The sequence below is a fragment of the Haemorhous mexicanus genome, chromosome 13 (genome assembly GCF_027477595.1).
Source record: "Haemorhous mexicanus isolate bHaeMex1 chromosome 13, bHaeMex1.pri, whole genome shotgun sequence".
Taxonomy (NCBI): Eukaryota; Metazoa; Chordata; class Aves; order Passeriformes; family Fringillidae; genus Haemorhous; species Haemorhous mexicanus.
This window is the reverse complement of record NC_082353.1, coordinates 7619273-7641037: the sequence shown is the minus strand read 5'-3', so window position 1 is coordinate 7641037 and position 21765 is coordinate 7619273. Positions and strand designations below refer to the sequence as shown.

Genomic DNA, 21765 nt, shown 5'->3' with positions numbered 1-21765 from the left:
TCTATTTGTGATTTGCAAGGCCTATTAACTCTATTTATCATTGAGCTGATATGAGGCAGAGAGGAAAGAATGAGATTAGAATAATTTCATAGAGGAAATGGGCAAGGTGAAGTAGTTCTTGAAAAGAGTGCACAGCTTGTTAAGTCACAGTTCTCTAGTACTTTAAATTAGAATGTTTCCTGAGAGTTTGATCAAAGAAGCAATTTTAATGGGTTTCTGAAGAAAAAATACTGTGGTAGGCTCTTTGAGAGTACCCTGACAGACATCATTCCCTTTGCAGTCTGATAACCAAGGGGAAGGCTTGGAATTTACCCAAATTCTGAATTACACAGAGTAGGTATGGTCTGTTTTGGATGATTTTGTCTCCCCAGAAGTGTGACTCTAGTGTAGATTTTCGTTTAATTTAGAGTTTACTTTCCTCCAGGATAACACCTGAGGCTTATAAGCAATTTCCACAGTAGTCTAGGCTACATATTTAATTCTATACTTACCAGCAATCAACTGAAAATATAAATATGAAAAAATAGGTTTGAATGCACACACAGCAGAAAGCAAAGTGTCTTGTAATATACAGAGGTAAGAAGAAATTACAGAATGCTATAAAATCTCATTAAAAATGATATATTGTTCCAGTAGCTTTATCTGGGAGATGGAGTGGGGAGCTGTAATTGTCCTTCAGTTGCACAGATCATATTGGAAACATTACTTAATATTTATATGCCAGAATGGTTTTATTTCAGTCCTGCCTTATGTGAACAATATGTTATTTTATCAGCTTCTATCTCTACGTTTAAAGTAAAAATGTTCCTTATCTTTAATAGCAGCACAACACTTACAGTAATGCTTTTCTTAAAAAACAACCACCCTAAAACTGAAGCACAGCCACAGCCTCCCCTGACAGGAAGCACATTAGACACAATTTTCTGAGGACACCAAGTGTGGTGACCCAGAGCAGCAGAATGCCTGGGCATGAACTTTACTGACATTACCTGCAGGTGCTGTGTGAATCCAGGGGATGACTTTCCATTGGGTACCAACCTCCTCAGCTGGTAATGCAGAACATCACTAAAGAAAAAGGATTGAGAAGTACCTGTAGCCTTCAGAACTCTGTCTGAATGGCTAGAAGAATTCATCAGGGTAAGAAGCACAAGCAGAATAGCAATTTCCCCCCATTGTTTCTCAATTTTTGAAGCTTATAGAGTTACTTTTCCAACCCCAGGAACATTTCACCCTCGTAATGATTAGAGACTATGTGATGCTACTCAGAAACTGCTCAGGCAGTAATGTGAGGAGAACAGGGAGCATTAAGTGGTTGTTAGGTTGAAACAAAATCTTCTGAGCTAGTAAGAGATAATTAGGCTTTCAGTGGGGAAAGAAAAATATAATTTAAAGGCCTTCACTAAACTTGGCTTTTCCTGAAGTGTTTACCTAACAGCTGTTCTCCTAAGGGACTCCCTTCTGAATTATTCAGTTCCACAGTACAACATCAACTCCTACCCAGGGGCCTGAAATACTCAGAGAAAAGCTTGAAATAATAATCCAACTGTCTCATATTCTGTGTAATGGAGCAATTGCCTCCAAATTGCTCTTGCTACCTCAGGCCTCAGTGCCCCTTCAGTAGCAGCACTTTATTGCAGGAGGTGGGTGAGAAATGGTACCAGTTGGAGCAAGGGGTGACTGGCCCTGGCCCTGCTGGTGCCAGGGGGAGCAATGCTTTTTGCTGCAGGGTGAATGAGAGGGCACTGAACAGCCTGGCAAACCATCAAATGCCCCCTTGGGAAGAAATGCTTTAACAAGAGGGATATTAAAAAAAAAAAAAGTAGTATTAAGAATTGTGCTAAAATACTGGCTGAAGAGTAATCCTAGCTGTACTCTAGCTGACCTTGTTAATTTTCCTGGTTCTCAGAGAAAGAAGCACAAAGCCTGAATGAAATTTCTCACTAATTCTTTTGTTTGAAGGGTAGTGAGACAATCTGCTTAATTATTTTTGGCAGTTGAGATGTCTGTTTTTCAAACACTTGTCATGGTAACTAATATTCTGTTAGAGTAATTGCTTTTTCTGTATGTACACCTCTCTATTCAGTGCTTTTGTATTATTGTTTTTATTATAAATCCTTCAGGGAATTTTTCTCTCTGCCAAACCATTTTATATCCTTGGCTTACATTCCACCTATATAGTTTTTGCCAGATTTCCCTGTATTAGTCTCTGACAAGCGCCATAATATAAGAGGGATGTGTAAGATTTTGTTTGTTTTGTAAATTATCACTAAAAATATTCCATTTAGAGACATTAAAAAACCAAAAAATAGAGATTAACATTGGAATACAATTCTTCAGCATATTAAATCCTTCTCATTTTGGCATTGCCAAAACCAAAGAGACTTTCATTCCACTTGTCATTTCTACAAACCTCAGGCCACTGTGGTGAGGGATGCTGCCAGCACTGTTCCCTAGGCAGCCACAAAAGTACACTGCTCATTATGCACTGATATTCCACAGGGATGTTTTTTATTTCCCCTCAGGCCCACAGTAAGCTGCTTTGGAAAATACACAGGCAGTATTCCTTTAAAAAGAACAAGTGCTTGTCTTTCAGAAGAAACACTGTACGGGTAATTATAGAAAAGATTTATTTTCCTTTTGAGGAAACCATCTTCTAGAAGTGTCCCTGGGTGCAGTCATTTGCATGGGTAGGATTTACTGTTTGTAGAACAGTGACAGAACCTTCTAAATGTACCAGTAATCAGCCAGTGGCTGTCCCACCAGCCTGGCTATTCCAGGTATCCTGTTTGGAGTGATCTGTTCCTTCTCTACAGGAGATCTTCTGAATCTCAGGTCCCATGATCTTTTCTTGCACCTTCCAACACAAGAGTCTTAATTCTGATAGAAACTTGGCCATGTACTTTCTGACCAGATAAAAATTGCTTTAGGGAGTGCCCCCTATGTTGAATGAATGCCCTATTTTAAAAGCACTTTGAAGAGCAAAGAAAGCTTTGCATGCTGTTAAAAAAAAAAGCACACCCAAAATTCAGAACACTGTCAAAAATGGAATATTGGAATTGTATACCGATTTAAGTAGACAGGTAAGAGTAGCTTTTCACGGAACAAATGTAATTTCTTGACTTGCTCTATATTTTTCTATGCTGAAAGGAAATTTAGTTTTGTGCATAAATGAGCCACTTAGACTTACAACAATAAAGTCAAAGATTCTTGGTACATATGGATAACAAGTTTATAAAGGCTTTTCCATATACTGATTGTACCTGAATCATAAATATATAATAAATAATTATGCAGAAGTTAGCTCTTCCTGAAGGCTTTTTTTCAGAAAGTGTACAGTAAGATTTGTCTCAAAAAAAAAGAGTCCATATAATGCCTAAGAACTCCAGATATCTCAGGATTTTATTCAGGTATAATGTTCTACATGGGTGATGCATTTCAGAAGAAATAGCTTCTCTGCAGGCCTATTTGTTTTAAGGAAAAAGTATTTGGTTCTACCTCAGAAAAAAAATCCACTTCTTTCCAGCCAGTGTGTAGAAGTGAGAAAAAGTTCATTTGCAATGCCTGGACAGAGATGAACAGTAAGTTTGACCTAAAAAATAAATCTTGAACATGGGTGAAAGTAGGAAATATAAGAATTTTTTTTTAAAGTCTAACAATTAAAATTTAAAATATATTTAAGGGGTTTAGTTATTAACTATGAAATCTGGTTCTCTAAATTTTCCAATCCTTAGTCATCCTCAGCAGCAGATTTGGCTGTGCCATTCTGCAGAGGGGAATGTTGTGTATCTGGCTGGCTGTCCTCAGGGCAGTGGGGTTTTAACCTGTTTCAATTTAGGGCAACTAAATTGGGTTTGATCCTAAATATATTCTGTATTTCATCAGCATTTAAAACAAATGGATGCTACAGTAATGTGTGATGCTCAAATAAACAAATCATAGCATTTTCTTTCTTTAAGTCTTTTGCTTTCAAAATGGACTTGACCAGAAAAAAAAAAAAAGGTAGAAAGGGTATAATAGCCTAATAAAACTTCCAGTGTGCTCTGCAAGTATAGATTACTGGAGAATGATGTCATTTTTCTCCTTTTACTCTGCATGTTGTTGCTCTGAAAACCTAATGCAGAGCTCTATGTGGCGTTATTTAGGAAAGGCTAGAGGTATTTAGGAAGTTTGGAGAAATGCAGAGAATCATGGGGGCTAGGTGACCAAAAAGGAGAGTGAGGAGAACTTGTAAATGCCTGCAGACATTTCCACCAGCTGAGCTGGTGGAAAATACTAGACTGGAGAAGAGGGTATGGATTAAAAAATATTATCCAACATATTATACCAGTGTACTTCTATCTGCAAGTTTCTGCTTTTAGAAACCTGTTCTGCTGTCTCCCTGTGTGGAGCAAGGGCACAGGGTGGTGCAGGGGCTTGAGTGCCACCAGAAAGTTGCTTCTGCTTGAGGTGCTTTAGTGCCCAGGGGAGAGGATGAGTTTCACAGAGTGCCTGGGGGAGAGGATGAGTTTCACAGACACAGACACATTTCAGGGCTGCAGCTGGATTAGAGAGGGGTGGGTGGATGGTGCTGTGGAGCCTTTGGGCATGGAAGGGCAAGCCCTGAGGGCTGTTCCAGCTTACCCATGGAAGGTAAGGGGACCAAAGTGTACAACTTCTGAGTTGTTTCTGCTCCATACAGCCCTTTTGGTGGGTTAGTATGCAGCTGAATCCTTCTACACCTGGTAAAACTGCAACAGTTCATGTATCTAATCATGTATGGTCAGTTATTGCAAAAAACACTCTTCTCTGCCTTCAATTAATTTGAGTGTATTTCAGATACATCCAGTCATTTCTGCCCTCTGATTTGCAGCTGAATTTCACAAAGAAAAAGCTTGAAAAAAATTATCCAATTTATCCAATCTCCAGTATGTTGGAGATTGATTTCATAAAATCTCAGTAGGAACTTCATATAAAACAAATGCCCTATATGAATTATAATTTCATCCAAGAACCAGAGTTTCTTTAATAATCCTTAACTTCGGCTCACCCGAGTTTCCATGCTGATAGTCTTTTTGGTCCCCTCAATTTTCCAAAGTAAAAAAACTGTGTTCATCTATCAGGTTTTAACTAAATTGCTAAGAGCAGCTAAGCAAGCTTTGAATTATTTAAGATCACCTACCCAATGCTTCTGCAGAAAACTGGTATGTCTCAGCCACCAAACACCAATTCCTGATTCTCCAGGGAAGATCCTTTTGCCCCATGTTTACAGCTTTTCTCATCTACCAATAACAGCTGGAAAGACTATGTGCTTTTTATAAGCTATTTCCAAGAAAGTGTGTCTATCTAAGTTTTTTACTAATATTTTGATGATTTTTACTTAGTAGTGATTGGAAATATTTTCATTTTTCTCCTTTATCTATCTTCTCAGGAATACATTTATGTCTAAGAAGAATAGGTAGAATCCCACAAGCAGATTCTATGTGCTTTACTAGAAAATCCACAATCTCAGCAAGATACTTAGGGGAGGGCCTATGGACTTCTTTCTTTTTCATTCTAAATACTTTAAATTAGTTACCTATAAATCAAACAAATTAATTTCTTGAAAATTTTATTTTCTGAGTCATGTAAGATGTTGAGGTGTTTTTCTCAGAAAACTAAGTCTCTGACTTCTAATTTTAAAAATGTAACTCATCTTTCAGTAAAGGAAATAAAAACCTATGTGAGAATGCATAAAATAATTCTTCATTTAAAATTACATCTGGATTTTAGTGGCTTAGCTAAAAGGTTGAGTTTGAACACCAATAAAAGTGATTTTGTTGAGTTTTTATTTGGGAATTTCAGCTACTTAATTTCTACAGTTGAAAATATTTTATCTGGTAGATTCTGGCCCTGTAAAGTCTAGCCATTTTAAAAGACAGTATGAACTGGCTAATTCTACCACATTTTTTTTTACTCTTGGCAATGGGATCAATAAGGAATCTCATCACTATTACTTATTACTTTATATACAGAAGTGTTGCACATTTTAAAGTTTTACAGAAGAAAAGTGATATTATTTAATGCACCAGAGGAGTGCTGTCTAAAACCTCTTGTATAATATTGGATATATATTTTTCTATGTTTTAATTTCTTAGATTGAAGTCCTGATTAAAATAGTTTTATTTTCTGTCCAAGCTAAGGCTTGGACAGAAAATACCAGGTACTTCTTTGGTCTATGCTTTTTAGGGGTTTTTTTGCAGGGATTACATTTTCTGCCAGGCCAAGGGTGATCATCTGGGAAAGAAATAATTTTTAAAAATCTGAGTTCTAGCTTGCCTTTTGTAAAACTTCAGGGCAATCTGCTTTTCAGATCCAATCATGTTTACCCAGTGTGAACTTTCAAGCAGTCATAAAATGCAGAGCAGTGATCCTGATTTCAGTGGTGTCTGTAGCACTCCAGGACACTCAGGGGGAGGAAGTCATTCCAAGGTAGGTGTTTCTGAAGAACAGACACACACTTCTTTCAGGTTAAAGCATGAAAATTGAGGTTTCTTTCATTTTTTTATCTGCAAAGCTTTCTTGTTTAAAACCCTTTTGGCTTACATACAGAAGTAATTCCTATGGCTTTCTATATGCTTAGATTATGTTGTTAAAGGATGCTATTTTTGTGAAACCAACTCATCTGTGATTATCCTCTATGTAAAAACATGAGGAACCACAGTAATGGCTGTAAAGTAATGGCAGGCACTTCTCTTTGTCTCCCTCAGGTCCGTGACTGGTTGGGGTAATAAACCAATTTATAGATGGTAGGTGGTGCAGAAGAGCTCAGCTATTCAGGGATCCACATATAACTCCAAGTCCTTTCAGAGAAAAGTGAGAGAATGGTTTCATCTGTGCACAATCAGCCCACCAAGGACAGTGTGGGTGCCTCAGTTTGGGAAGGACTTTGAGAACGTCCAGAGGGGGCAGCGAGGCTGGTGAGGAGCTGGGAACACAAACCCTGTGAGGAGCAGCTGAGGGAGCTGGGGATGTTCAGCCTGCAGAAAAGGACACTCAAGGATGACCTTATCACTCTCTACAGGTCCCTGAAAGGTGGTTGTGGTCAGGTGGGACTGGTCTCTTCCACCAGGCAACAAGTGTCAGAATGAGAGGACACAGTCTCAAGCTGCATCAGGGGAAATACAGACTGGATATTAGGAAGAAAATTTTCACAGAAAGAGTGATAAAATATTGGAATGGCCTGCCTGGAGAGGTGGTGGAGTCACCATCCCTGGATGTGTTCAAAAAAAGACTGGATGAGGCACTTGGTGCCATGGTTTAGTTAAGGTGTTTAGGGCAAGGGTTGGACCCTTATGATCTTGATCTCTTCCAACCCAGTCATTCTGTGTGTGGTTGTGTGTGTGTGTTTTGCAGCTGCAGTGGAGATGTGACAGTTCCCCTTATTTGTGTTACCTCTTGGAAGCAGGCTTTGCCCAGGCATTGGTTCATTGCAAGGCTCTTGATGATTGTGAGGTAGATGCTCTGGTTTTTAATATATCCTTTTAAAAGCTTTCACAAATAGGCACTTAGAATTCAAGCACAGAAGCAGGGCTTAGTCAACGTCTACTGATCCTCACATTAATTTTTAAAGTTTTATTCATACTATTTTTGAACACAGAATTGATGTGCTTTGTGAGCTCTTCATTCACTTCCACAGAAAAATTGCTGTAAAAGATGGGACTGGGAGTGTCAGTGTATTTGTGATTTGCCAAGTGAAAACACAGTGGATAGTTTTATTAGTATAAAAGTAAGGAGGTGGGAAGAGGATTTTTATTTTTGAGGTTCATTGATTAGCTATGAGTCTGTCAGAGGCAGTCATCCTATTTTAAGAAAATTGTGGAGTCATCAGGAAGCAAAGTAGTAACAAAGATAGCAGTGCCACCATAAGGTTTTAAATGTACAGATTTAACTCTATGATCCCTTCTTACACTGGTGGGCACTGGCATGCATTGTCTTGTTGTCTTTGACACATTTTGGTATCTGCTACTATGAGGGGGCTTTTATATTTTCAAAGCCTAAGGCAAGATGTTGATTACAAGTGGATGTGGTGTATAGAAAAAGAAATCTTTATTATTTGCTGTCTTGCCCTCCTTTCTGTCCCTGCCCAGTACAAATTTTTGGAAGATAAACTTAAGGAAGATTGACTGTCAAGTGCAAGGAAATGTAAATTTCTTTTTAAAATGTACTGAAATACCAGCTTCTGTTGCCTTGGAATCAAATATCCTTGCATGCTTAGAAGTTGGCATGTGAGAATAAGTTGTTCTTCAGTTCTGCCAATGATACAGACTTCATATTTAGGTAATTATATCCATAAACCAATTTCATTACCTCTGTAAAAATTGGATATATTGGGGATGGTTCCTGGTAAACTGAGATAAAGTATGTTGAAGTGCCTTACAAGTTATTTTTAGAACAGGGCAAAGTGTAGCCATGGAAAAAGATAATTAATTTTTTTATATGTGTGCCAAGAAATTGTTATATGCTTCAATTGAACTTATCCTGGATGTTGTGGTCTGGATACTTGATTCCCTTTGAGGAATCAAAGGATGGACAAAAGAAGTGGAATTACTACTGCTGGTATTATAGGGATGCAACAACATCTGAATGGCTGAGAAATTACTTGCTAAATACTAGAATACTAAATCTATTTTAAGTCAAGATATCAAGATGAATGATGAAGATTGGATATGGAAGAGATATGTTAAGTTTTGTGGGGGTTTCTCATTTTGTGTGTATGTATAGATAAAGTTTACATTTTATTTTTCAGGACTGATACCACATTTGACCAATTTCCACCACATGTTTAAGATGTATAAACACTGCATGTTTAAGATGGAACAGCCTGGTTTGTTAGTGCTTAATAAGTCCTTAAAGCTGCATCCAGAGAGAGGGGCTGCTTCAAATCCTGAGCTCATGTGAGGGATGCAGGTTTGAGCCATGCTGTGTGTAAGTGGCAGTGGCAGGGCCCTTGGACACGCTTTCAATGTCTGTACCCTGAAGGGCACCTTCATAATGGCAAGAGAGACTTTACTGGAACTGTGAATTTACTTCTCTTTGCTCCTTTTCCAATTCTGTCATACTTGAAAATGCCATTTGCTTCATCTCAAATAACAGTTGAAGAGACAGATGCATGAAATTCACTGCAGTGCAAAGTGAGGTAGAATAAATGTGAACTTCTATCCACTAATACAGTCCTGAGGAGGAAGCTGCTTTCTGAACAGGTGGGTGACAGTTAAGGTAAAAGGGGCATCATTATCACACTGGCTTCTGAGTTTTGATGGGTTTTAACAGGCTAATAATAAGGTCTGATATGTAGTGCCCTTCTGGCTGCCTTTGGGAAACAAATTATTTGGTAAATTTAAAATTAGTGGTTTATAGTGTTCCCATATAAACATGGCTATTCCAAAGCTTTTGTGGCCACAGTTCTGAAAAAAATTTCAGTACCACATCCTGCTTACAGTTACATGCAGTGATCTAGCACTGACAAATACCAGTGGAAGTATACCAAAAAAGTCTCTTCAGCAAAACAACTTTAGTTAGGGACAATACTACTTCCCAAATTACTCTCAAATACTTCTCACACAAATGCAGCAACTAAGACTCTTCAAAGAAAACTAGGAAGTGTATTCAGAGCTAATTCAGATCTTGAACAGAGCTAATTCAGGTCTTGTATCTATCTATACCTGAATGCTCACAAATATTGAAGTGACCAAAAGCAATTAAAGTCCAGTGGATTCATACCAGAAGCCAAAATAATTTTTTTCTGGTAGCCTTAGTTGACCATTTTGGAAGCTGTGGAAGTATTCATTACCTGAGAGTTTACCCACGTATGATGTTCATGGACAGCAGATGAGCTTGTGGATTTGCAGTGCCAGATCCTCCTCTGGATTATCCACAAATGTGGATTTTTTTTTTTAATCTTTTTCGTTTTACATACAAGTTAGAAAGTCCTTGGAAATGAAGGTAAATTGCTTTGTATGTAATGTTTTCAATAGTATCAGCACAGGGAGTTAGTGAGATGTAAATTCACACCCCAGTGTAATGTGTCCTAATTTCTCCAAGCCCTAGGGCCATCTTGTTCCTGAATGAGAGCACCCAGATAGAGGTTTAAATGCATTTATTAAGGTTTCTGATTGTCCTGCTGTTGAATAACCTAAAGCATTTCTGCCTTGATGGAGAATGAGCTACTTAATCATGGAGACTGCAGAGGTTCAGTTTGCATCTGGGCTTTGGTTTTGGTTCTTTTTGCTAGAACCTTTCACTCTGGCAGAACATTGGAACACAGACTCTTCCTTGACTTTGAAAGGGGCATTTCAAAGTAATGTTTTCAATGTTGGACAGCAAATAGTTGTACTTAAATAAATACAAGTGCATGTTAGTTTCAGTGTGAACTGGTAGAAGCAAAAATTCAGTGTGATCTACAACCATATATTCCCACCTGCCTTCATTTATCTGTTCTGCCTGGGCTTTCAGGTGGGAGGTAGCACACCTGTGCCAGCAGTCAGTTTGGGAATATCAGTTGGGAATGTGTAGTGGTGTTGTGTTTCCAGCTGACTCCTATTTGTTATCAGGCCCAGTGTAACTATGTCATTGTAAGCTAAGTCTTCTTCTGATTATGAGCAGTGTTAATGTCGTAGAGTTCTGCATTTGACTAAAAACTTTTAGCAAAACAGTTGTTTCTTCAGTGTAGAGTTTTGTCAGGTGCTTTTGTGTCTGATTAAAATATGGCTTGCACATGTGCTGGAGCAGTATTTCAGCCATGGTGGGGTGACAGCAGCTGTTATCCTATGATGTTGTGTGACACAGACTGAATTAAGCTGAAAGCAGCAAGCTTTTTTGGCTTCTTCTGTTAGACTAAAACATCTGGATATTGTATGAAGAGAGGGAACCTCCTCTGACACTTTTGCCTGTCAAGGCACTCTTCCTCACTGCTACCTCCCCAGGAAACTATTTAATGCTAAGAAAAGTTCCTGAAAGAAGAGAAAAAGAGCCTCAAATACAGTTTTAAGCCTGGTGTACATGTGATGTTCAGGTTGAGGGTTTTTTTTTTTTAATGAATATCACAGAATTACAGATATGTAAACTACATGTACCAATTCCTGTATTAAAAAAAACCCCACTATTTTAGCAGATTATGGTGCTACAAACATGTAAATCTTGACATAGTTTTAATACCTAAGCTATCCTGCAGTATAGTGAGATGATTACTTGGGCTTTGGGTTCTGTTTGTGTGTTTTTCATGAGTAGGCCAAGCTGTTTGCAGTTGATACCTAATTGCTGCGATTCCCTTCTGCGGAAAAGTGGCTTCAGGTGCTCTGGGAAGCCCGACCATGCTAGACCCCGCTGGCAGCAGCAGCAGGGCTGGGAAGTTTTTATAATTAGAAGCCTCATATGTTTCTGCTACTGGGGATGCTGTGCCTTAGACTTGGTTACGGTTTGCTGTGAGGAAAAAAAAACCCTAAAAAATAAAAAACGTTTAAGATGCCTTCTGCACAGACTTGAGACCCAGCCCTGCCCTTCCTCCGCCGCTGGCCGGGAGCACACAGAGCAAAGGGGGAGGCTGCCGGTGCCGCTGCCGCACAAAGCCCAGGTGGGAGCGGTTTTGCCCTCAGGGCCCCGCCGGCAGGAGCGGGGCCGGCTCGGGGGCGCTGTCCGGGCGCCGTCCGGCTGCAGGGGGCCCTCGGGCCGGGCCCCTCGCCCGGCGCCCGCCTCGCACACGACGCCGAGCCCGCAGGGCCGGCGGCCGCCGCCGATGCTCCGGCCGCTGCCTCCGCCCGCCATTGGCCGTGCACAGCCCTCCCCCGCTCCCCCTCCCCTCCCGGAGCGGCGGGCGCCGGGCAGCGGGGCTCGGGCGCTCCGCGGCAGCGGCGGGAGCCGCGGCGGGGCTGGGGCGCTCCCCCAGCGAGTGCGCCCGGCCAGCGGCGCCGGGGCTGGGCCGGACCGGGGCCGCCCCCGCCGGCGGCTGAGGTTGAGCCGCGCCCGCGCGCTGCAGCCCCGCAGCCCCCCCCGCCCCGCGCCTGCAGCGGGGACAGGCGGCGGCGGCGGCGGCTGCCCCTCGCCCGCCGTGCCCCGGCCGGGGCCGCACGGGTCGCTCCGGGCGCAGGGCGGCTCCTCCTCCATGCGCCGCGGTGCCCGCAGCGCCCGGCTGCCCCGCGGAGCGCGGGGGCGGCGGGAGGCGGCGCGGGGCCGCGCGGAGGATGCCGGCGGGCGGCGGGGCGGCGCGGGCCCCCGGCGGGGCGCGCTCCCTCAGCCCCACGGCGCTGTCCCGCAGCCTGTCCCGCCTGCGCGAGCAGCGCGCCCGCTCGCGGGCCATGCTGGCCCTGGGGGTCACGCAGATGGTGCTCGGCTGCCTCATCGTGGCCGTCAGCTTCGCCGCCCTGGCGCTCACCACCTCGGCCCGCGTCCGCCACTCCTGCCCCTTCTGGGCCGGCTTCTCGGTGAGTCGGGGGGCGCGGGAGGGGGCGGGCGGGACCGGCGCCTGAGGGATGCTCGGCCGCCCGACAGGTGGGACGCGGGGGCGATTGCGGGCCTCGGCGCCCTCCCCGCGCTGAGGCGGGCAGGTGAGCTCCTCGATCGGCTGCGCCGTGTTCTGCACGGCTACGGCGCTTCTCCGGCCCGGCAGCAGCGCGGTCGCACTTCCACCTCCCCTTTGGAAGCGCTGGCCAAGGTGGATTGGGTTTTATCAACCGCGTCGGGTGAAAGTTGGGATGGCAAATGAGCCTCTGGCGTTGCCTCAGCCGCTGGTGCCCGTTCCTTCGGCGCTGGCTTGGGCTCACCTTGAGACGCGGCCGGCGCTCAAGTCTGGCGCGGCTGCGAATTCAGGCACCGGCCGTGAGGTGCTGGAGGTGACCAAACGGGACGAGCACAGCAGGAGTGGGATTTAAGGTACACACACAGCATGGAGAAGTTCCGCCGAGGAGAGCGCGAGTGCTCCGGCAGGGCTGGGAAGGCCGTGGCTTTGGGGCAGCCGGGAGCCCTGAGAGAGGCTGGGGCTCGCCCTAGGGGAAGAGCTGGTCTGAGGGAAAAGCTTGTTTGCTCTGAGCGCATATTGGGGTCCTTCTGATTCCTTTGTGATATCCTTGTTCACCTTCCATTGTGTCCTGCTGGCACAAATTTTAAACAAACAAACAAACCCAGAAAAACAGAGTCTGACTCAGGTGGTCTCATTTAGTGCTGATCATGAGTGGCTGCATCTGTGTGTGGGCACAGTGCACACATGGACACATTAGAATAATCCTGCTTCATGAAAGTTTTTCTCATAAGCAGTGAAATGGGGCTTGACATTTATGAAGAATTAGGCATTTCTGAGGGCACTGGTTACAGACTCTGTGTTATTGGTGAAGATTTGCTCCATTTAATTTAATGCGTTACTGGTTTCAATTATGCCTCTTCAGCTCTTTTAACGGACCAGAGAGTTTCCAACTTGAAATGTGCTTGTTAGAAACCAGAACAGTTAGATAAAATATTTTGGGTTATTTGGTTTTGAGCATGTGGTAGAAATGCTGTAATTTTTAAAAAGTCTTAAACTGTTTAATATGCTCCTATGCAGAATATTACTTTTGTTTTTTCCTGAGTCCTTCAGAGCAGAAGAGTCATTCTGGATTAATTACTTAGATGTCTTTCTTGATTTTGTTGTATTTTATTCTAGTCTTGAAAAGAAATACGACTTTACACTAATAGCATTGATGTTGTAATAGTCATTCTATTGAATTTGATCCTCTGCAAGATAATATGCAATTATTTGTTGTGATGAGGTGTGAGTTTTAGGTTGAGAATCTGGCTGCTCACATATTAATGTGCTACTAAACCAACACAGCTCAGGCAGCCTTTGTTTCTTACCTTGGCAGTGTGAGCAGGAATATGCACAACTGCTTGTGGATTCCAGTAAGCACAACTTTTTCAATAGCACCTTTTCCCCACCTCCTGTGTTCTGTGTGCAAAGACACTTCTGGTGGTTATTGTTATGCTCCAAGACAGGCTGCTTCCCTTACTGTGAGTGTTTCCTACTCGTCTCTCTGTGTATTTCACAGAAAATGTGTTTCCCACTTAGATTTCATGCTAGTTGCTCACCAGAGACACCAAACCTGTGATTCCAGCCTGTGGTAGAATGGGTGGAAGGCTCAGGGAATTGCAGGACTGCTGACTTAAAGGCCTTATTTTCCTGTGCTGTCAGAACGAGACAGGTGTACCTTGTTTCCTAAACTAACAGTTCACTTTTTGAAAAAATAATTCCAGCTTATAAATTATCTGTCTGAGCATTAGAATAAACTTAGTTTCCTCATATTATCCTTACCTCTAATTCTCAAGAACTAAGAGAAAATAGAGCAGTTTTTGAAGCTTGATGAGCCCTAAAGAACTTTTTGAAGTTAGTTGATTACACAGCCTTTTCTAAAAGCCCTTTGGGGTATTTAGTGGATTTAAGAAACACTAAATATATCATCACTCACAGCTGAAAAATATTTCTGTGGAAGAGTAAGTAAGCTTGCTTCTATAAAATGCAGTTAAAGGAATAAATACAGGTGGGTTTAAGTAACATGAGAGAAAAAGAATGGAACTGTCCTTCCACTCTTTATTTGGTGCCAAAGTCAGACTTAGATATTCGCTGCCTTCACACAACTTCCCCCTCACTTCTTGGAAGTAAATAACTGAGTCATTTGATATTGAAGTAGAAATTCTGAATCTATTTTGTTGTGTGTTTATGTGCTATACTGTAGTTTCTTGTCATTAGATGTGCACATCCTAACAGAGAGCAGTCTTGGCATTGATACTGCTCAGCAGTTTTTGACACCAAATGACCTGTCAGTATAAATGAAGGCTTCAAAGATTTGTTATGAGTATTTCAGATGTTTCTGAAAATAATTTCCTAGTGTTTGTAACAGTCTAGCTGGATGAAAAAAAAATTCAAAATAGATCAGACTGCACATTAGACTTACAGAAAGTTCTGTAATTAAATGCAGGGAAAGTTTCTGATTTCTCTCTTTTTGAAATCAAATCAAGTGACCATGTAAGTGAGAGCTTATTTAAAGAACAAGGCACCATAATTTCCATAAAACTTTGAAGAGTTCAGAGCTTATTTAAACATCATCCCATACCTTAAACATTTTATCTTTCATAGGAAAGATTAGGAAGATAAAGAGTATCTTCATATATTTTGTATTAAGACATTTTTAAGGCAATTAATCAGAGTCAACCTCACACTGAGCAGAAGGAAATTTGAGGTTTAGATAAGCAGGTACTGGTTAATTCTCTGCATAGGCAGCATTCATTGGCAAGACCTTGCAATCTGTGTGCTGAAATGCTTGGCAGCTTGTTCCCATTGCAGTTTCCTGAGAAAATGGTGATTTCTTCTTCACATTCTCTCAATATGTTTTCATATAAGGGAAATGAGCATAAGTGACTTTGATCCTGTTAAGAACATCAAGAACAGAGTATTAGCACCATTTTAATCGTGGAAGGATAGGTCTCAAAATTAGGCTGTTCTGGTAGATCAGTGGAAGTATAAGCAGTGGCAAGGTTATTTATCTCTCCTGTGGGTCCATAGTTGCTTGAATATGAGAAAATATTTGTGCCTCCTTTGCCCTTTTGGATGCAAACCATATGCCAGTTTGTAGTGTGTTGGTTGTGTGCATGCCCAGATGGAAGGAAATGCTTCTGCTCAGTGATGTTCGTGGTTCCTGTCATTGTTGGGACAGCAGCAAACCACAGGCTAATGGAGCTGTGGTTGTGTGACTGCAAAAGCAAATCTCACTTTGTGAAGTCATTTCTTCAAATTATTTAGAAGTTTGCAGAAAGATGTTTATCCTGCTACCCCCCCCACCTTGATTTAAGAAAATTATGAGGCTTAGAGACCAGAGTTCTCTCTAGTAGAGCAAAGTATTAATAAAATAGTAAACTAAATCATAAGATTACACTCTGGCACTAGGGTAATTGCTGTGTATTCTTCTATCTCCTTTTTTTATGTATGGTACTTGGCAGTTGTTGTGTTCTTGTGTAGAAGTGTGTTGCTGGAAGATCTTGTGCTGCCTTTCCTTTTTATTAAATTTCTTCTGAATTGTGCCTCTTTTCATCCATATCCCATGTTCAGAGCAGATCAATTCTTCTGGCTTAAAAGCATCTTTAATGTAGAATGTTTTCAAGGTTCCTGAAATACCTGCTTTTTTGTGTTCTTTGAAAAAGGAAACTGATATAAAGGGAGATTGTTGGTGTGAACTCAAACCCAACTTTTCTTTTATGGAAAATGGGAAATATGTTATATACCTGTCTACTTTATTAACTGAGAAAGCTGAATGTAGGAGTCTTTTCTGTAGTTTTCTATGACTTTGTACAAAATAGGTTTAAAAACCTCAGGTGGTGCTTAAAGGAGTTAACTTCCAAAAACTTCTACTTGTCTGTGACCCTGGCTGTTCCTCACAGGCAGCAGGTTGTCCTGGCATGTTCCTGTACAAAATCATTGTGGAAGTGAAGGGGAGATGACAAAAAAGATAATTTGTTAGCAATTGTGTTTTTCTCTCTGTCTCCCTTTCAGCTAAAGGGTTTGGGTTTTTTTACCTTCCTCCTATCCCCTGGTCTGTCTTCTGGTATTTTCCATTACTGCCTGTGGATAGTCAGGAGGAGTAGAGTGATAGTTGTAGCTTGGGGCAAAGAACTTGAAGCTTGTATGAGAAGCCTGTGCCAACAGTGTGGGTGTGAAAACAAAGCCAAGCTCCTTGAGAGAAAGTAACCTCACTGCTCCTGTTCACTGAACCAGGATAACCTGGAACATGTTTATTTGTTTATTTGTCTTGGAGATAATTTCATGTCTAGGACACCAAGGGCAGCTTTCTTGTCCACCTGCTGCAGGTAGAAATGGAACTCTAACTCTGTGGTTATCAGGTGGTTTTTCACAAAATGTCCACTGTACTTCTGAGTGTGCTCTAGGAGACCTCTGGGTCCTCTCTGGGAGTATGAGAACCCATAGCATGGATTGCTTGGTTGTGTACTCCTGGTTAACACACACTGCCTGAGAGCTCAGCCTACAGCTTCCTTGGAGGAAACCCTGTCTGGCTGAGAGTGTGTGACCAGATCCCTTCTCTGCAGAGGATTGTTCTAATAGCAGATTTCAAATCCATGGACTCATAGCCATGATGATTAGTTTATTGTGGACAATTTGTTATTCTGTGAAGTTTGCTGCTGGTTCAGCAAATGTTCTATATCTCTAAATATTCACTTTCAGGCCTCTTTTGGAGGAATTTGTATTGCTGGTTTGGAAATTGGGTAGGTAAATTTCCACACAGAAAAAGTTTTCAGGAGACTTATCAGACCTCTAATGCAGATTATCAAATAGTCAGGGATTATCAAAGCCCAGGGAACAAATGAAACTGATTTCTCTATGTGGCTGTTGAAGATCTTATGTCATTCCTGAAAGATGATGCATCCACTCACTAGGACAGTTACTTTGTCCCTTGCTTCAATTTGATGAAATTCAGAGGACCAGGAAATGGATCACTTCAAAAATCCTACAGGTGACTTGGTAATCTTTTGCCTCTTCACAGTCTGGCTAATAAGTCATGGTAGGTTTTTGGCAGTGTTAGTCACAAAATAAAAGCTGCTCAATGGGATGATACATTTGAGAAAGTAGTATTACCATGTTTGACTGATTGCTCTTAACTCCTCAGTTAGGAATTTTAAGGTGCAGTCTCAGTTTTAGTTACAAATAGTGGAACCTTCAGTTACACACACTTGCAAAAGAATTACACGAACTTTGATTCTTTGAGACATTATCTGCTACTGTGTACCACTGTATCCTTTATTAACTACCATTTGACTTCTGGGGTTTTCTGACTTCTTTTTGGATTTGCTAACACCTCAGGCACCTCTTTCCTTCCCTTTGCAAGTTTGTCAGGGCTTTGAAATGTGAGCAGTCTGTGGAAGGAGGTCAGCTGTCTGGAACTTTGTGTCTCAGGAAGCCTGCTAGGGGTGTGTGTTGTGCTACACGGTGTTGGTAAAAAAAATCAGTCACCTGCACAGGCTTGCTTCTCACCTTCATAAAATGCACAAGGACTGCAATGTGTCTTGTCTAGGTGATGGATTATTATTAATTGTGTTAGCATTCTTGGTTTGTACATCCTGACAATATTGTGTGACAGACAATAAACCCAGAAACGTCCAACCCAGAAAACCCAGGAGGCTGTTAATAGATGCCAGTTGGACCTTGGCATTGGTGCACAGGAAGAGGTCATACACACAAAAGAACATAAGAACTGAGAAGCCTTGGGTGCATCCTCTGTGCTTTGTGGAGTCTGTGGTCAGGCAGGGCTTGGAGCAGGGCATCCATGGGTGAAAGTGTTGTTACCATATCCTGAGGAATGATAGCAAATCAGCAGGACAGAGGAACAGTCAGAAAGATGACAGCATTCCTTTTTAATTCTTTGAACTGTGCCTGGTAAAATAACTGTTTGTAGCTTCTGAGGATTTGGGACTAAGTAAAACCTTGAGATTTTTTTGTCTCCAGTGCACTAGAGAATAGCAGACTCATGGGAGGCAACGTTATTTGTTTCATGAGGCATATCAGCTTTTATTGCTTCTGAGTGTGTTCTGTTGCCTTAGCCTTAAGAGCAATTTAATTTAAAAACTTCCTGTGTCACAGGAAGGAGTAGTGGAAGAAAGCAAAGATAATTATGATAAGAAGCAGGAGGTGTCCAGTGTGTAGGGAAGAAATAGCATCATTTTTATTAATCCCATATTATTATAAGTGACCTGTATTCTGAAGTCTTTATATTTCTGTAAGCAGCCAGACTGCAGAATAAAAATATTTTTTTTGAGTAAGTCTCTTACTGTTGTCAGCAAACAGTTTTTAGTTAGTTTGTTGTGGGTTTGTTTTTATTTTTGTGTGTAGCAGAAAGACAGATGTATGTCTCAGTCTCTTTAGAAATAAAATATTTTTCCTGGATACTGGTTGTCCTTTGCAGCCATTTTTTTTTAATGCTGGAAATGTAGGAGCATTTGGTGTAAAAGACAGCAAATACTGCCTGGGAACTTGTGAGAACTAGCTGTGAGGAACAGGTTAAGTCTATTGAGAAACTCGGACAGAGTTAAGTACCTTGGTGGAAGTGGGAATTTCTAAGGTAAATAATCTAGTTATTTGCAGCTGCTGAACTTACTACACCTTCATTTTAGTTTTATGTTGTGACTTACTAAAGGAATGAGTTGTGAATTATCATGTTTAATTAGCTATTCTTTCACAATTCATTTTTCTGCTCTCTCCTGTGCCTCCTGGGATCCAAGGGCAGAACAGATAATGGGACTGTGTAAGTGTGAACTGCCTGAAAACATGTAACTTACAGGAATATAACGATTTCAGTGGTGTATTTAGAGAAAGCTACTCTTCTAGAAGCAGGTGGTGTGGTCATTACCTCATCTCTTTGGGAACAACCACATGGCTTTAAAGGAGTGTTATGCAAATGTGACAAACCTAGGGAATTTATAATTGAGGAATATTTATACATTCAGAACATCCTAGCTTACGTGCAGGCAACATTTTAAGATCAATACGCCCCAAAGCTTAGTCTTCCATCTTTGGCAAAGTCACAGAATGACTGTGTCTGCCCCCTAAACAGAGGGTTTACAATCTGTTTGTAAGGACACTATGGTGATAATTCCTTCAGAAGCTCTTGCTTGTGCTGTTTGAAACTCCAGTCCTGTCCCCAGTGTATTTTGTCATTGTTATTTTTGGTGGTCTGTGGATGTGTCCATATCAGTGTTCTAGCTCTGGTCGTGTGTGTGCTCCCACTCACTGCTCCTGCTCACCAGGGAGTGTTCTCAGAGCACACAGACTCTGCTCCTGGGGGATAAAATGGAGCCAGAAGATGAGCTGGAAGAACACAGTAGATGGAATCTGACTGCTGGGAGGAGTGAAATGTCTGAGCCAGACTGGAGCCTGGGTGAATAGTCACTCATCCCTTGAGTGCTTGGTGTAGATGCTCTCAAGACCAGATTCTTCTGCAAACAGATCTGCTCATGTTCCTTTTGCTGTTTGGTAATTCAGGTAAAACCTGTAAGGCCAATCTGAGAGCTCCTGTATTGTGCAGAGGATCCAAGCTCCCTACAAATGGCTAGAAGTGGCTTGTGCTGGGCAGAATTTTCCTCCATCCTGGTTACATCTACATTGGTAGTTTGATGCAGGTCTGCAGATTAAAATAGCCAGTTCTGAGGAGCAGATGCCAGTGCTTGGTGTGTTACTTTTAAGGGCCTTGAGTAGGTGGAGTACTTTTGAGCTAATTTGCAGTAAATGAGAAATACTTACTTGAATTACTGCTGCATCGCTTTTACTGAGGCATTGTTTTCCAATAGATTGTGGTTAAAAAGAAATTTAATAATTTCACAATATTCTAAAAAGTTTGTTATTTGGTTTTATTATTGGTTTTGTTTGGTTTTATTATTTTCATATTGTGATAAAAATGAGAAAATGTAAACACTGAAAAATAGGTGTGTTTTGCTTAAAGGAGGCAAACTGAATTTAACACTTGGATTTTTGATCTTTATAACAGTTTGATTTAAATTTGGGTAGTTAAAACAGCAGTGCAATTTTAAACTTTTGGGTCTAATTTACAAAGTAGGAGTTACTCTACTTTGCAAACTTGCTTTCAGTTTTGGATATGAGCTTTCCTTCTTTCTAGAAGCCATCATCATGTGCAATTTCTGTTCTGCAGAACCAGCAAATAATGTCCTCACTGATAACTATGCAGGTTTGTTATTTCTGTTCCTTACAAAGAGTCAATCTCAGCAGAATTATTTTCATGTGTGGGGTATAATGTACTTATGAGACTTTTTTTTGCTACTGTTTTAGCAGAAAAGAGCATGACTTAATCTGAAGATTCTAGATAAGCCTTCAGTGCCAAAGAGATAAAAACAGGTGGTTTTAAACTGAACACACTTAATCCAGAGGCACTGAGAGATAATAAACATGTAGCTTTATGCTATCACTTTTGTATTCACTCTCTTCAGGGAAAAAACTCTTTTCATCTGTGTGAAAAATGGTGTTTGCAGCTATTTTTCAGATGTGACAGATTTTTTTTTGTCTGCTAAGGAAATTAAGATTACTCTTTAGTTAAAAACAAAAAACCAAAACCAAACAAAACATCAAACCAGCACTGAGCATTCAATGTAAAGAGCCAAGGGACAACATGATTTATCAATAATAAACAGGAGTCATTATCTCCCTATAATGCATTCCAGTGAGCATGGTTCTATCAGAACAGTTAAACTCAATGGTTTTCCTTTGTTATAGCAGTGGAAGCATTTGTTGACTAAGGCTTCTAAAAAAAGAGGTTTTCAAGTTCTGACTCTGTAAACAGTCATCAAGAATTTTGATGGTGCTGTGAACATGTGTGACATTGCTGTGTCATTCTGGAAACAACATTGGTAGAAGGTGGTTTTGTCATATCTTGAAATTAGCTGTAGTTCAAACAAAATTTATCTTTCCCCAGGCTTAAATACAAAACCTTTTGAAAACTTGTGAAATGTATGGCTAAAAAAAAAAAATTACACTCTGCAGTGCAAAGGCTGCTGTCCTGTGTTTGTGTTGATGTGAAGGGAACTCAGTCTGTTTTATGTGTCTCAGGTCATCCAGAGTATCAAACTGTACACCTGACCCTTTCCATGTTCCCTCTTGAACAGACATTTTCTGAGGGTGTGTAGGACCACTTACACCTTCTTGTGGCAAGTTTCAGTTTTTCTGTTCGTGGGCTGAAAATAAAAAATGCATTTAGAAAACTCCTAATGAAAGTGTGG

General features: G+C 41.2%; 1 protein-coding gene across 1 annotated transcript in view; it reads left to right on the top strand.

Annotated features, from left to right (window-relative positions):
* The first annotated feature begins 12245 nt into the window (after nt 1-12245).
* Nucleotides 12246-21765, top strand: part of ENTREP2 (endosomal transmembrane epsin interactor 2) — an 84990-nt gene continuing 75470 nt past the window's right edge. The window contains exon 1 of the mRNA XM_059858191.1: nt 12246-12434. Within this exon, the coding sequence (XP_059714174.1) occupies nt 12309-12434 (126 nt within the window). The 5' untranslated portion in view covers nt 12246-12308. The remainder of the gene's footprint in view (nt 12435-21765) is intronic.